The 14,484-nt window shown below is 34.0% G+C and overlaps 1 protein-coding gene across 1 annotated transcript in view; it reads left to right on the top strand.

Annotated features, from left to right (window-relative positions):
• Positions 1-14,484, top strand: part of CASK (calcium/calmodulin dependent serine protein kinase) — a 391,044-nt gene that overhangs the window by 337,660 nt on the left and 38,900 nt on the right. Inside the window, exons 15-17 of the mRNA XM_039883006.1 lie at positions 9,106-9,191; positions 10,473-10,541; positions 13,177-13,245. Coding sequence (XP_039738940.1) covers positions 9,106-9,191; positions 10,473-10,541; positions 13,177-13,245 — 224 coding nt within the window. The remainder of the gene's footprint in view (positions 1-9,105; positions 9,192-10,472; positions 10,542-13,176; positions 13,246-14,484) is intronic.

The following is a 14,484-nucleotide window of genomic DNA, read 5'->3' as shown; positions in this document are numbered from 1 at the left end:
TTTTCTTCTGTGTGTGCCTTTTCTCCATTCCCCTTTGTGAATTTGGATCTTTGGATCGCCCCCTTTTCAGTCATTGTTATCTCAATTTGTCCATATGTATGTTAAACATTCATTACTATCTTTTTATAACAATTCTCTTCTTATTATTTAAGCTTATAATGCCCTGTTCTTAATAAGAGTTGTACTCCTCTGCTTCTATTTGCCTGATAGTAACTTTACTCATAATTGTTTGTTTGTTTGTTTGGTTTTTGTCATTTTGTTTTAGGTAAACTTACCCCTTTCAGTATTTCCTGTAGTGCAAGCCTCATACTGGAGAATTCCCTCAATTTTTGTGTGTCTGGAAAGGTCTTAATTTCTCCTTCTTATCTAAAGGAGAGCTTAGCTGGATACATTATTCTAGGCTGGTAGTTCCTTTCACTTAATAGTTTAAATATTTGATTCCATTCCTTTCTGGCTTATAAGGTTTGCACTGAGAAGTCCAAGGATAATCTAATGAGTTTACCTTTATAAGTTACCATTTTTTTCTCCCTGGCTGCCTTGAGAATTCTGTCTTTGTCGCTGATTTTTGATAACTTTAATACAATGTGTCTTGGTGAAGGCCTTTTTGGGTTGAGATAATTGGCTGTTCTGTTGACTTCTTGAATTCCAAGCTCTAGCTCATTCCTTAGATTTGGGAAATTCTCATTAACTATTTGTCTGAAAATGCTTTCTAATCCCTGCTCCTTTTCCTCGCCTTCGAGAATGCCCATTATTCTTATGTTTCCTCTCCAGATAGTGTCAGCTAGTTCTTGTATTTCTCTTTCATTATTTTGCATTCTTTGGTTTCTCTCTTCCTTCTTCTGATTTATTTCTAGATTTCTGTCTTCTATATCACTTTTCCTTTCCTCCATTTGGTCATCTCTATTTCCCAAGCTTGCTATTTCATTTTTCAACTCTCGCAGTGTGTTTTTTATCTCCAGAAGATCTATTATGCTCTTTTTTAGGGTTTCAATCTCCTTGCTAAAGAACTCATTCTGCTCATCTAGTTGTTTTTTCAATTCCTGAAATTGTTGATATGAGTCGTTTTGGAACTCATTGAGTTTTTTCAGAAGTACTATCCTGAATTCTCTGTCATTTCAGTTGCATATTTCTATGTCTGTAAGCTTATTTTCTGAGATTTTTCTCTTTCTTTCTGAGATGCCTTGTCACCTTGGTTGTTCATGGTGTTTAATGGACTATTTCTCCGCCTGGGTATTAATGGAAATGTATTCTGCTGTGGTAGCTCTTATGCACAGATCCCACGCTCAGACATGCTAGTGTGCAGTTTGGGTGTTTTTTGTTGAGTTTTAGATGTTCAGCTTATTGTTGTTTCAAGTGGAGAGATTTGGAGACGTCTCTCACTCCACCATGTTTCTAAAGTGTTTTTCCCCATTTTTGAATTGGATTGTTTGTTTTTCTGGTGTTGAGATGTATGAACTCTATAAATTTTAGATATTAACTCCTTATCAGATGTATCATTGGCAAATTTTTTCCATTCAGTAGGTTGTCTTTTTGTTTTATTGATGGTTACCTTTGCTGTATAAAAACTTTTAATTTGATATACTTCCATTTGTTTATTTTTTCTATTGCTTCCCTTGCTCAAGAAGATAAATCAGGAAAAAATTACTAATAGCAATAACAGAGAGTTTTGCTGCCTATGTTTTCTTCCAGAAGTTTTACGATTTGGGATCTTACATTTAAGTCTTTAATCTATTTTGAATTTATTCTTGTATATGGTGTAAGAAGGTGGTCTAGGTTTTTTTTGTTTTTTTTTGTTGTTGTTTTTTGCATGTATCTGTACAGTTATCCCAAAACTATTTGTTGAAGAGACTGTCTTTACCCCATTGTATATTCTTGCCTCATTTATCATAGATTAAATGCCGACATAGGCATGGGTTTATTTCTGGGCTCTCTATTCTGTTCCCTTTATCTATGTGTCTGTTTTTATGCCAGTACCATGCTGTTTTAATGACTATAGCCTTGTAGTATATTTTGATATCAAGTAGTATGATACCTCCAACTTTGTTCTTTCTCAAGATTGCTGTGGCTATTAGGGGTCTTTTCTGGTTCCATATACATTTCAGGATTATTTGTTCTAGTTCTGTGAAAAATGCCATTGGTGTTTTGATAGGGATTGCATTGAATCTATAGATTGCTTTAGGTAATATGGACATTTTAATGATGTTAATTATTCCTATCCATGAACACAGTATATGCTTCTATTTATTTGTATCTTCTTCAATTTCTTTACTCAGTGATTTATAATTTTCCTTGCTTAATTTGTTTCCTAGGTATTTTATTATTTTAGATGCAATCATAAATGGGATTGTTTTCTTAATTTCTCTTTCTGATAGTTCATTATTGGTGTCTAAAAATGCAACCAACTTCTAAATATTGATTTGTATCCTGCTACTGTACTGAATTCATTGATCCATTCTAAGAATGTTTTGATGGACTCTTTAGGGTTAACTATATATAGTATCATGTCTTCTGCCAATAATGACAGTTTTACTTTTTCCTTTCCAATTTGGATACCTTTTATTTCTTTCTCTTCTCTGATTGCTATAGCTAGGAATTCCAGAACTATGTTGAATAAAAGTGGTGAAAGTGGACATCCTTGTCTTGTTCCTGATCTTAAGGAAAATGCTTTTAGCCTTTCCCCATTGAGTCTGATGTTAGCTGTGAATTTGTCATATGTGGCCTTTTTTATATTGAGGTATGTTCCCACTAGTCCCACTTTGCTAAAACTTTTTATCATAAATGGATGCCAGATTTTGTCAAACACTTTTTCTGCATCTATTGATATGGTCATGTGATTTTTATCTTTCAATTAATGTGGTGTATCACATTAATTGATTTGTGAATATTAAACCAGCCTTGCATTCTAAGAATAAAACCAACTTGATCATGGTGTCTGATCTTTTTAATGTATTGCTGAATTCAGTTTGCTAATATTTTGTTGAGGGTTTTTTTGCATCTATATTCATCAAGGGTATATTGGCCTATAGCTTTCTTATTTCATAATGTCTTTGTCTGGTTTAGGAATCAGGGTAATGGTGGCCTCGTATTAAGAGTTTGGGAGCCTTCCCTCCTCTTGAATTTTTTGGAATAGTTTTGGAGGAATAGGTATTAATTCTTCTTTGAATGTTTGGTAAAATTCACCTGCAAAGCCATCCAGTCCAGGACTTTTGTTTGTTGGGAGTTTTTTAATTACTGATTCAATTTCATTAGTAGTAATCAGGCAGTTCAGGTTTTCTGTTTCTTCTTGACTCAGTCTTGGATAATTTAGGAATGTATCCTTTATAGTCTTAGCTGCTGAGCATTTTAAGTATGATTGGGTTTTGAATTTTATCAAGTGCTGTTACTGCATCTGCTGAGATAATTGTTTGGGTTTTTTTCCTTTTTATCTACTAATGTGGTGAATGACTTTTCTCATTTTTATTTTTTAATTAGAGTTGACATTCTATGTTATTTTATATTAGTTTCAGGTGCAAATGACTTTTAAAGATTTCCTAATGATAAAACCCCCTCGCATTTCTCAGATAAACCCAGCTTGGTTATTACGTATTATCTTTTATATATACTGTTCGATTCTATGTATTTTGTATTTGCAATTATGATTGAGACTGACCTGTAGTTAAGTTTCCTTTCTTGTGTTTCTCTGTCTGGTTTTAGTGTCAAAGTTACATTGGCTTCATAGAATGACTTAGACTTTTCATGAATTCTTTGAAAGACTTTGCATAATATTAGAATGATTTATACCTTGAAAGTTTGGTAGAACTTGCCTATAAAACTATCAGGGCCTAGTGTTTTGTTTTTGCATATTTTTTTTTAATAAAGATTTTTCTTATGACAACCGCTTCAATTTTTTTAACATTCATAAAGCTATTTGGGCTTTCTCTATCTTGAGTGAGTTTTGAGAAATTACATTTTCCTTAAAAATCTTAAATTTGAAAAATTTATCATAGTAAGATTCTTTATAGGGTTCTCTTTTTATTCTCTGCCATCTCTATAATTATGTCCCCACGTTCATTCCTTATAATGCTTATTTGTGCCTTGTCATTTTTCTCTTAATCAACTTTGCCAGCAATTTGTTCAAAATCCCACTTTGGATTCTGTTAATTGTATTTATTTTCTATTTCATTGTTTTATGACCTAATTTTTATTATCTCCTTCCTTCTTTCTTGATTTTATCTCTTTTAATTAGTCACTTAGTTCATTTATTCCAGTCTTTCTTCACTTCTAATTTATGCATTTAAGACTGAACTCTACCTCCAAGTACTGTTTTATCTGTATCTCACCAGTTTTGATGTGAAATGTTTTTATTGTAATTCAGTTCTAAGTATTTTTAAATCTCTATTAAGATATCTTTCATTGACCTATAAGTTACTTAGAGTATTTTTGACATTCCACATTTAAGAGGATTTTCTGTATATGTTTTTATATAATTCAATTTTAACTTAATTGCATTGTAGTCAGAGAATGTGGTCTGTATGACACCATTCCTTTGAGGTTTTTGAGACTTGCTTTATGGCATAGCACTTTGATCATTTTTATAAATGGCCCGTGTGTACTTAAGAAGAATGTTTATTCTTTAATTGTATTTAGAGTTCTCTATATGATGATTGGCTTGGAGTTGTTAATTTTTTTGTTCAAATCTTCTATATCTCAACTAATTTTTTGTCTGTTTGACCTATCAGTGATTGTTGAAATATCTCGTTATCATAGTAGAATTTTTCAATTTCTACCTACAGATCTCTCTATCTTGGCTTTATGTATTTGAAGCTGTTTTATTAGGTACATAGAAGTGCCTGCTAAGCGTTTCTATCCTGAATAAAACTTTCTACCTGAAACCTACTTTATCTAATATTATTTTAGTTACTCCAGCTTTACTTTAGTTTTTGGTAGCATGTCTTCTTTCACCCTTTTATATCCAACTGCTCCGTGCTTGTATGCTTTAGTCTGTCTCTTCCAAACATTTCCAAAGCTGAGTTTTTCATTTTTTTTAATACACTCTGATGTTCACTCTCTTTTAATGGGCAAAGTCTGTCCATTAATATTTATTGTGAAGATTTCTATAATCTTGCTTGTTTGTTTATATTTATTTCATATTTTAATTGATCTCCTTGTTTACTTTTTGTTTCATTTTTCCCCCCCTGGTAGTTTAAATTTTCAGCACTCTATTCCTATTTTTTAGGTGGTTACCTTGCAGTTTTATCATGTGTATTTAACTTTACATATACTGAAGTGAAACAGTGTTTTAATTCCACTCCCAAAGAATACAGACGTTGAAACGCTAAATTTGGTCACACTCCTGACTTAGATATTATTCTGTCCCAGTTCTTTCCTGTTTTAAATCTACAAATTTCAAATTACTATTAAAATATATGACCATTTTTATTTAGATTTACATAAATGTTTATGACTTCATTTGTTCACCATTCCTTCTCACATCTCAGACCATCCTTTGGGGAACATTTTCCTTTTTCCAAAAGTACATCCTCACAAGTTCCTTTAGTGCTAGTCTCTTGTTGATAAACACTCTCAGGTGGTGTTTATCTGTAAATATTTTATTTCGGCCTCAAAATTGAACATTGCATTTGGCGAGAGTGCAATTTCAGGTTGATGGTAACCATTCTGTTGTCTTTTGGCATCTGTTGTTTGATACTGAAAAGTCTAATGTCATTACAATTGTCCTCACTTTATAGGTGATCTCTCCGATCTCTCCTTTCTCTCTGTATGTTTTAGAGCTTTGTCTTTAATGTTCTGTTGTTTCACTACCTTCCAGCATGGATTTCTTTTTATATATCCTATTTGGAATACATTATACTTCTTAGATCTGTGTAATCCTGTTTTCATCAGTTCAAGAAAATTTGCAACCATTATTTCTTCAAATATTATCTCTTCTCCAGTCTCTCTATTCTTTCCTTCTGAACTCCAGGTAGACGTATGTTAGACATTACCTCCGAATCTCTTGATACCTTTTTCTGTTTTCTCTATTTCACATTTCATGTTCTTCTTATTTTGTTATTTCTCTGACATACTGTGTAGATAATTTATTTGGTTATATATTCCAGTTGACTGAAACTCTCTTCAGCATATGTGAACTCCTGTTCAACTCATTTATTCATTATCTTGTATCAACAGTTAAATTTTTCTTTTCTAGAAGTACTAGACATTTGTTCTTATTTTTATTTTAAGGTCTATCGGTTCATACTTGATAATCTCTTGTTGAATGCTCATCCTTGCAATTGGATCCTTTATTTATTTTCTAATATATATAGCTATTTTATATTCTGTATCTGATCATTCCAATATCTATCCTCCTTAAGGATATAAATCTGTTGCTCCTATTTCTGATAACTCGCATAGTAGTTTGCTTTATTGTATGTTTGGTGATCTTTGATTTTGAATTCATTGCTTGCTCTAATCAGTGGAAGTCCTGTGGGCCTAAACTGGTTATGCTTTCCTCCAGAGATTGTTTGTTTATTGTTCTACCAATTGCCATGGAATGCCACTGATCTGAGTCTTGGCTCCCTACGGAATCCTATGCTCAGCATCTCTAACTTTCTGTTAGCCCAACACTCAGAATCCAGCAAGCAGGCATTGCTACTATGGCATTTACCTTTACTGCTATTTCATTTCACCCTTAGTTTGCCACCACTCTGGATCCAGCTCACGGGGTTATTTTGTATGAAGGGGAGGAAGTAGGAAGTATTCTTTGGGATTTGCACTCCTTTTGTGAGACCAATAACACTTCAAGAGATGTGTCCTACAGAAAAAGTTGAGAACCATATAATTTCACTCATGTGGATATAAAACTGAAAGCAACAAACAAACAAGACAAACAGAGACTCATGGACACAGACAACAGTTTAGTGGTTACTAGAGGGAAAGCGGGGAGAGGAGGAGTAGAAAAGGGTAAAAGAGATCAAATACATTGTGACAGAAAGAGATTTGACTTTGAGTGGTGAATACAATGCAATATACAGATGATGTGTTATTGAATTATACTCTTAAAACCTATATAATTTTATTAACCAATGTCGCCCCCCCCATAAATTTAGTTTTTTTTTAAAGAGGTATGTTCTAGGCAAGATATAGTTGTGAGATATTCTTTTTTTTTTAAGTTACAATCTCAATGTAATTATTGAGATTTTTAAATTTTTATTTTATTAGTTTCAAGTATACAGTACATTGGTTAGAAATTTATATAGTTTATAAAACAACCCCTCTAATTGCTCTTTCTCTCCTCTGGCTCTCTACCTAACCATTACATTAATGCTAACTGCATTCCCTATGCTATGCTCCCCATCCCTATGACATCTATCAGCTACTAATTTGTACCTCTTTAACCTTCACCCCATTCTTCCAGACCCCACCCCGCCCCCTCTGGCCATCACCAGATTGTTCTCTATATTTGTGAATCTGTTTTTGATTAGTTTGTTCTTTTTGCTCCTTAGATTCCACATATAAGTGAAATTATATTATATTTATCTTTGACTTATTTCACTCAGCATAATAACCTCTAGGTCCATCCATGTTGTTGCAAATGGTAGGATTTCATTATTTTTAATGGCTAATATTCCATTGTATATATGAACCATAGCTTCTTTATCCAGTCATCTGTTGATGGGCATTTAGGTTGCTTACATATCTTGGCTATTGTAAATTGTGCTGCCATGAACATAGGGATGCATAGATCTTTACGAATTATTGTTTCAGTTTTCTTTGGATAAATACCCAGAAGTGCAATTGCTGGGCCAAAAGGTATATCCATTTTTAAGTTTTTGAGAAACCTTCAGACCATTTTCCATAGTGGCTGTACCAATTTGCAATCCCACCAACAGTATATAAGAGTTTCCTTTTCTCCACATTCTCACCAACACCTATTGTTCTTTGATTTATTGATGATAGCCATTCTGACAGGTGTGAGGTGATATCTCATTGTGGTTTTAATTTGCATTTCTCTGATAATTAATGACCTTGAGCGTCTTTTCATATGTCTATTGGCCATCTATATTTCTGTGAGAAATTCTTTGAGTGACCAGTCAGCCATATTAGAAGCAAAAGTCTACAAACTAGGTTTTTATTATGTTAATTTTTAAACATGAGTAGCGAGAACAATGCAGTGAGTTCAAGTAGAGAAGACTGCAGACAGTAAATAGTGCAGTGATCGGCTGTGTACCCATAATCCAACTAGAATTATTGTTAATTCATAGCTACACTGGTTTAATCTGTACTTACCTGACTGCCCACCCCCCTGGATTATTTTGAAACAAATTCCAGGTGTCTTATTTTATTTCTACACATTTTAAAATGTGCCTTTAAAAGATACTTGTGAGCCTTTTGTAACATCAGGTCAATACGTAAAGATGTACACAATTTATAAATAAGGAGGCAAAATTTTATATAACGTTCTATTTAAACATTGGTTCTCAGTCACTTTTTCCAGTTAAAGTTTTACAAGGTAATGAAATGCCTACCAAATTATTATAAAAAGATTGCAGTATGTCAGATATAAGTTAGTGTTACACAGGTATTATATCACAATTCTTTGAAAATCAACAACCTTTGTATCATATTTGGTAGATAAGTGATAATAGTAACAAGAAATACTTAAATGGTACTTACTATGTGCCAAAAACCTTTTCTGAACCCTTTACATGTATTAAACGCATTTAATCCTCATAACGATCCTATGAGATTGGTACTATTTTTATCTCTATTTTACAGAGGACATGGAGGGTTTCAGTAACTTACCCAAGATCTTAAAGCTAGTAAGTGGTGAAGCTGGGATTTAAAGCCAGACAGCCTGGATCTAGAAGCTGTATTTTTAAACATTATATGCACAGCCTCAGAAAAATAGGCAGATTTCCATAGCCATCTTTCAAAAATATGTCTTCCATAAGTAGGTGTATCTGTTTTGGAGAGTTTACTACTTGAGCCCAACTTATACCTGTTTCTGAAATATTTGCCTTCAATATTTAGCTTAATTTTTAAAAACAACTTACATAGCTACCTTTAGATTTTATTATTATAGAAGTATATATCATTTTGTGTTTATAATTTTGTGTAATTTCTTAGGTACACTTCATGTCGGTGATGAAATTCGAGAAATCAATGGCATCAGTGTGGCTAACCAAACAGTGGAGCAGCTGCAAAAAATGCTTGTGAGTAAATGAGAGTTTCTTTTTCTTTGTCTAAATTTGACTTTCAGTTTGTTAGCTTTTTTTATTGCACATATGAGGGGTGTTCTTTTGTAACCATAGTATCTCCAGTACCATCATTTGTGTGGACTTGAACTTATACAACATTCATAAAAACTGACAACTAGGAAAATGTTTACATACAGCTGAGTTTGGAAGCATTTTGCCCACCTTTAGCAGTATTGGGCTTTAACACTCTCCTCTCATCCTTTATCTGCTGTTTCTTATTGAGCAGATGTTTATAGAAAACCTCTGCAGTTGTGCATACCTGTGAACTAGTTTCTCACTGCCTTAACTCTGCTGACATCAACAATGTCAGAAACCTCTCCTGTTTAGCTCACTCATAGCAGATGTATTGGATTTCTCTACAGCAGAGAGAGAAGGAAAGTCATAGTAGACCAAGCCATTTCTGTCCATACATATCCCAAAGCTGTGTTCTAATTAGACTTTGGATTAAAACAAAAAAAAAGCAGAATGACAGGCCCTGGCAAGCAGAGGGAAATGTTTTGGACCTCTGGTCCCGAACCTTTCTTCCTACTACAACCTGTAGCAGCTTCCCATGTTATGAATATCTGTGAAGTGTGAAATAAGTACACAGACTCACTATAGTAAAAAAAACAAAGTCAAAATGATGACATAAAAAGCAAATTTTATGGAGTATACCATCACAATGTAGCCTGCTAAATATAATTTTTATGTAATTACTTGTTCATTGTCCAGATCAATTTGTATTCACTTTTGAAGAACATGTCGCTTAGAGTTTTTTGTATTCATATCTCTAAAAAGGTATGTTAAACCAGAGGTCCCAACTCCTGGGCTGCAGACCGTTACCGGTCCATGGCCTGTTAGGAGATGGGCCGCGCAGCAGGAGGTGAGTAGCGGGCAGGCAAGCGAAGCTTCATCTGTATTTGCAGTCACTCCCCAGCACTAGCATCACCGCCTCAGCTCCACCCGAGATCATCAGGCATTAGATTCTCACAGGAGCACCGGTCCCTGGTGCCAAAAAGGTTGGGAACCTCTGTTTAAACCACTGCACTAGGCAATCAGCCTTGACTTTGTCGGGCTTCTCCCAGGAACAACTTGACTGTTACTGCGAGCAGTCCTTGATTTATAACTCGGTTTCATTTTAGGTCCAGATGCTGTCAACCGGCTTCCATTAATTGCCCTCATATGTTTTGAGTGGTTTCTCATGTGTTTTTATGTGCAACATTTGTTTGTTAAGAGAGCTCTCTTTTCTTCCTTCAGCGGGAAATGCGGGGGAGTATCACCTTCAAGATCGTGCCAAGTTACCGCACTCAATCATCATCCTGTGAGGTAATAGCTCTAACGAAACACCCCATCTCCTCTGGGTTCTTAAACTAACTGTCTGCTGATGGCTGAATGTTTTGGCTTTCTGAGAAATTGTTTCTGCCTGTGCTGTTGATCACTGCACACCAATTTTACAACAAAGATAACGGAACAGAGTAGGTCCCATCCACCTACTCAGCCCTACTTTCATGGGGCTCTCCTTTCTCCAGGCTGGAATCACAGCAAAATATAGAGAAGCTACAAGTAATGACATAAGACTTCATAAAAAAAAATAGTAGAGTCTCTGAGGAAAAAATTAAAGATAATAATTACAATAACATTTCCAGGAAGTACATTCACTTTCCCTTGTTAAGAAATTTCATAGATAGTTCTTCTTTCCAAGAATCTGAGAAGCGATCTATTTCTATCAAGATAGAGTCGTTCACACAATTGTAACAGGTCTCTATTTTGATGTTAAGTCTGTAAGGAATTGATAACTGACATTAGGGAAATATAGGTTTTTGCAACCTTTTGCAAAATTGTTTAATTCAAAATGTTATGTGGTTCGTAAACAATTAGTTTTCTAGAGTAATACAACCCCAAAGTTTCTTTCTTACAATAAGCTTATCCTATAAAAACTGTAGCTTTTCCAACTTATACTATTTGGTTTTATGTTGGTTATTAAATGATATTCAAAAATTCATTCCTTTTATATTTTGAAATACAAACTGGTATAAATGGTATCCTCCTTCCTTGTTGCATATTCAGCTGTAGCATTATTTTTTGAAGCCTGTTCTTTCATGTACATGAAATACGTCAATGCGAAGTACACATTTCCTACAGGTAGTTTTTAAAACTGACAGGTAACTTATTGGAACTCATCTAGAAAATTGAAATTGTACTTAGGAGAAGTTGAGGGAGAAATTATAATGCTTCTTCTAGTCTAAAGTAATGCTGTCAGTTTCACAAGAAAAATTGGAGGCTTCATGTTTTTTTCTAAACCTGTTGAAGATATGTATAAGAATTAGTAGTTTTGTCAAGTATATTTTTAGTGAGCCATGTCAATTGGGGTTTCTGTTTATATTAGGTCTTGAGCTCCTCTTGCTGGATTTTTATGGAACTTCAAGTAATACTATATTTCAAAAGAAAATGTACAACTGTTTCTGCTCCAGGATCGTAGTTTTGAAATTTGTTACCTAGAACGTAAACCTTTCTAGGAAGGAAAGAGTATCACACACACATTTTATGCAAAGCATTTTAATATTCTAAAATCATAGATGGTCCTCATATCGTTCCTTATCATTGAAGAAAGTTAGTAAACATGATTGATTTTTTTTCTTTTTGGCTAACTAACAAGAAGATATTGTTAGTTATTAATAGAACTTAAGGTTCTCTTGTGTTTTTAAGTAGTTGAACTAGTTTGGGGTGGGACCAGTATTACACAAGTAAATTCTGTGCTCGAGTAAAAAGAGCCCCTCTCTTACCTTCTTTACCTCTGAATAGAAGGGAAAAAAATACTCCCCACCCAGCCCCACCCGACCTGTTTGACCCTCCTGTGCTCTGGCAGAAGAATTCAAGCCTGTGGCTGGATTTTTCCCAGCTAGGGCAATACTTCCCAAAGGAAGTCTCTCTGACCACGTGTATCAGCATCCCCTTGGTCCTTGGTAAAAGAGGGAACCCCTGCATCTAACCTTGACCCTACTGACTGGAGTCTTTGGTTGTGGCACATAGACATCAATCCTCTCACTAACGTTTGATAATGCTCATCTGTGGAATTCCATTTTTTAAAGGGCTAATGAGTTTCAGAAGTTTTCTTTAAATCTTGTAGAAAAAAAAACATGTCTTTTGAGCAGACATGCACATTTCAAGTTTCAAAGAATTTAAAATTTAAAGCACTTACTTTCTTCCTCTCCTTGGTCTTATCATTAAAGTTGATTTGGACAATAAGGGAATGGAGCCTGGAAAGGACTTTGCATATGTCAAGTAGTGTAGAGAATGCAATTGAGGAGCATGGATCTAGGGCTGTGGCTCTTGGGATCTTTGCTGGAAGTGTAATATTTTTAGAGGTTCAAGATTATATTTTAATCAATCTGCTAAAATGATCTAAATAATAATGGTTTCTTCTCTGGTATATAGCTATCTTTTACCTTTATTAGTAATATTTGTCCTAGAAAGATTCCAAAGTGATTACAACATGAGAAGTTTTTTAGGTTCATTTCACTTCAAATTGGGTTATTCAGTAATTTTGACAATGAGATAGCTAAAAATTACTAAATACTTTTCAAACCCAATTTTTAATAAAAATTAGGCAGTTGGGATCTTCAGTACAGTAATTTTATAGTAATATTTGCCCTTGTATAGTACTTGTTAGTTAGGATTTTAATATCAAGTCACTCTTCTGGGTCTCATTTAAAGAAAGCAAAGGTTAGAGAATATTGGAGACAGGAAAGAAATGATTAATGAATGACACAGTCATCACTTACAATATGTGAATCTTTAAACTGCAAAGTATTTTTTCTAAATTGCAAGTGAGTCAGTATGGCACCTTTGCAGCTAAAACCTCAAAGGAAATGGTTGTCAGACTGTGGTTGTAACTGTTGATGTGAATATCTCTGTTTCTGTGCTGGTGTTCTGTGTTAATGAACCTTGTGTCTTATTTCAGAGAGATTCCCCCTCCACTTCCAGACAGTCCCCAGCTAATGGTCATAGCAGCACTAACAATTCTGTTTCGGTAAGAACAATAGCTTCACACGGCAAAGTGTGACAATTTTGTTGGTGCCACCTGCCATGAGTGTTCTAGTTACATGTCTTCAGTGGAAATATTGTCTTCTGCCAATATACTACAGCTACAATGCAATTTACTCCTGGAAAATCTTTTTCAACATTTTCTTCTCAATAAAATCCCTTCTGTTAGTTAAATTTGAAGAAATGTATTTCAAAACTGCTTTGGTCATTCTCAAAATATTCCTGCGTCACCCCAGTAGTATTTATGACTTTGCTCAAACTTATGCAAAGGATGTAAATGGAGATTTGTTGAAATTTCTAAATCATTTTTTTTTTTTATTTGAGAAAGATAAAGAAATATACAGATTTTGCAGAGTAGGCATTTGGTCTTCTCGGGCTTTGTAGTTGTCTGTTCTAAGTGATATCAGCAACACGTTTTAGTTTCCGCTATCTAAGTTTACGAATTGGTGTGCCCTCTGTTATTGTGGTACGTGCACATATTTTTGTGAATTATAAGCCTTGCCTGGATATGAAAAGCAAAAGGAACTGGCTTCAAACTGCACTTAAGCCATGCTGTTATCACATCTTTAACACAAAGTACTTTATATTTTGATTTGAACTTGCAATTTTACCTTTTTTCAGAACTATCCATTTTGAAATATTTTTAAAAACCTGTTTTTAACTTATTTAAACAAATGGAAGCACTAATAGGTGCAAATATGCAATATTTGGGGGTAACAAAATCTAAGTTGCTGATATTGCTGTTAAAATTATTGAGAGTTCTAATAATGCAGCAGTATCATTTTTTTTCCTATTAATTTGCCTTTTAAAAATGTATCAACTTTTTTTATCAGGTAAAATTTTAAATAATTTAGAGATCATCTCAAATGGAATAATATCAGTAAATGAAATTATGGAAGAAAATTTCCTATGACTTTTATTTTCAACTTCAAAATAGGCTACGGAAGGAACTAATTTATAACAGTTAACATTTAATACTTTTAAGATGGTGAAAATCTATGTAGCCATTGAATTTTTCAAAATCTAAATGGTTGCAGTGGCTAAGTTGAAAAGGGCAACAACTCTTTTTAGTTCGGGTTTTTTGTTTTTTTTTTAATAGGCTGTTTCACTCGCAGTGGCTTTTGTGTTGAAGATGCTGAGTTATTTCTTAAGAACACATTTTCTCTCTGCTTAAACTTACCTGCTTTCTTCAGCTTGCTGCTAAATGGCCTGGGTTTGATTTTTT

Source organism: Pteropus medius, unplaced genomic scaffold, assembly GCF_902729225.1.
Source record: "Pteropus medius unplaced genomic scaffold, Ma_sr-lr_union100, whole genome shotgun sequence".
Taxonomy (NCBI): domain Eukaryota; kingdom Metazoa; phylum Chordata; class Mammalia; order Chiroptera; family Pteropodidae; genus Pteropus; species Pteropus medius.
This window is presented reverse-complemented; position numbering and strand designations above follow the sequence as displayed.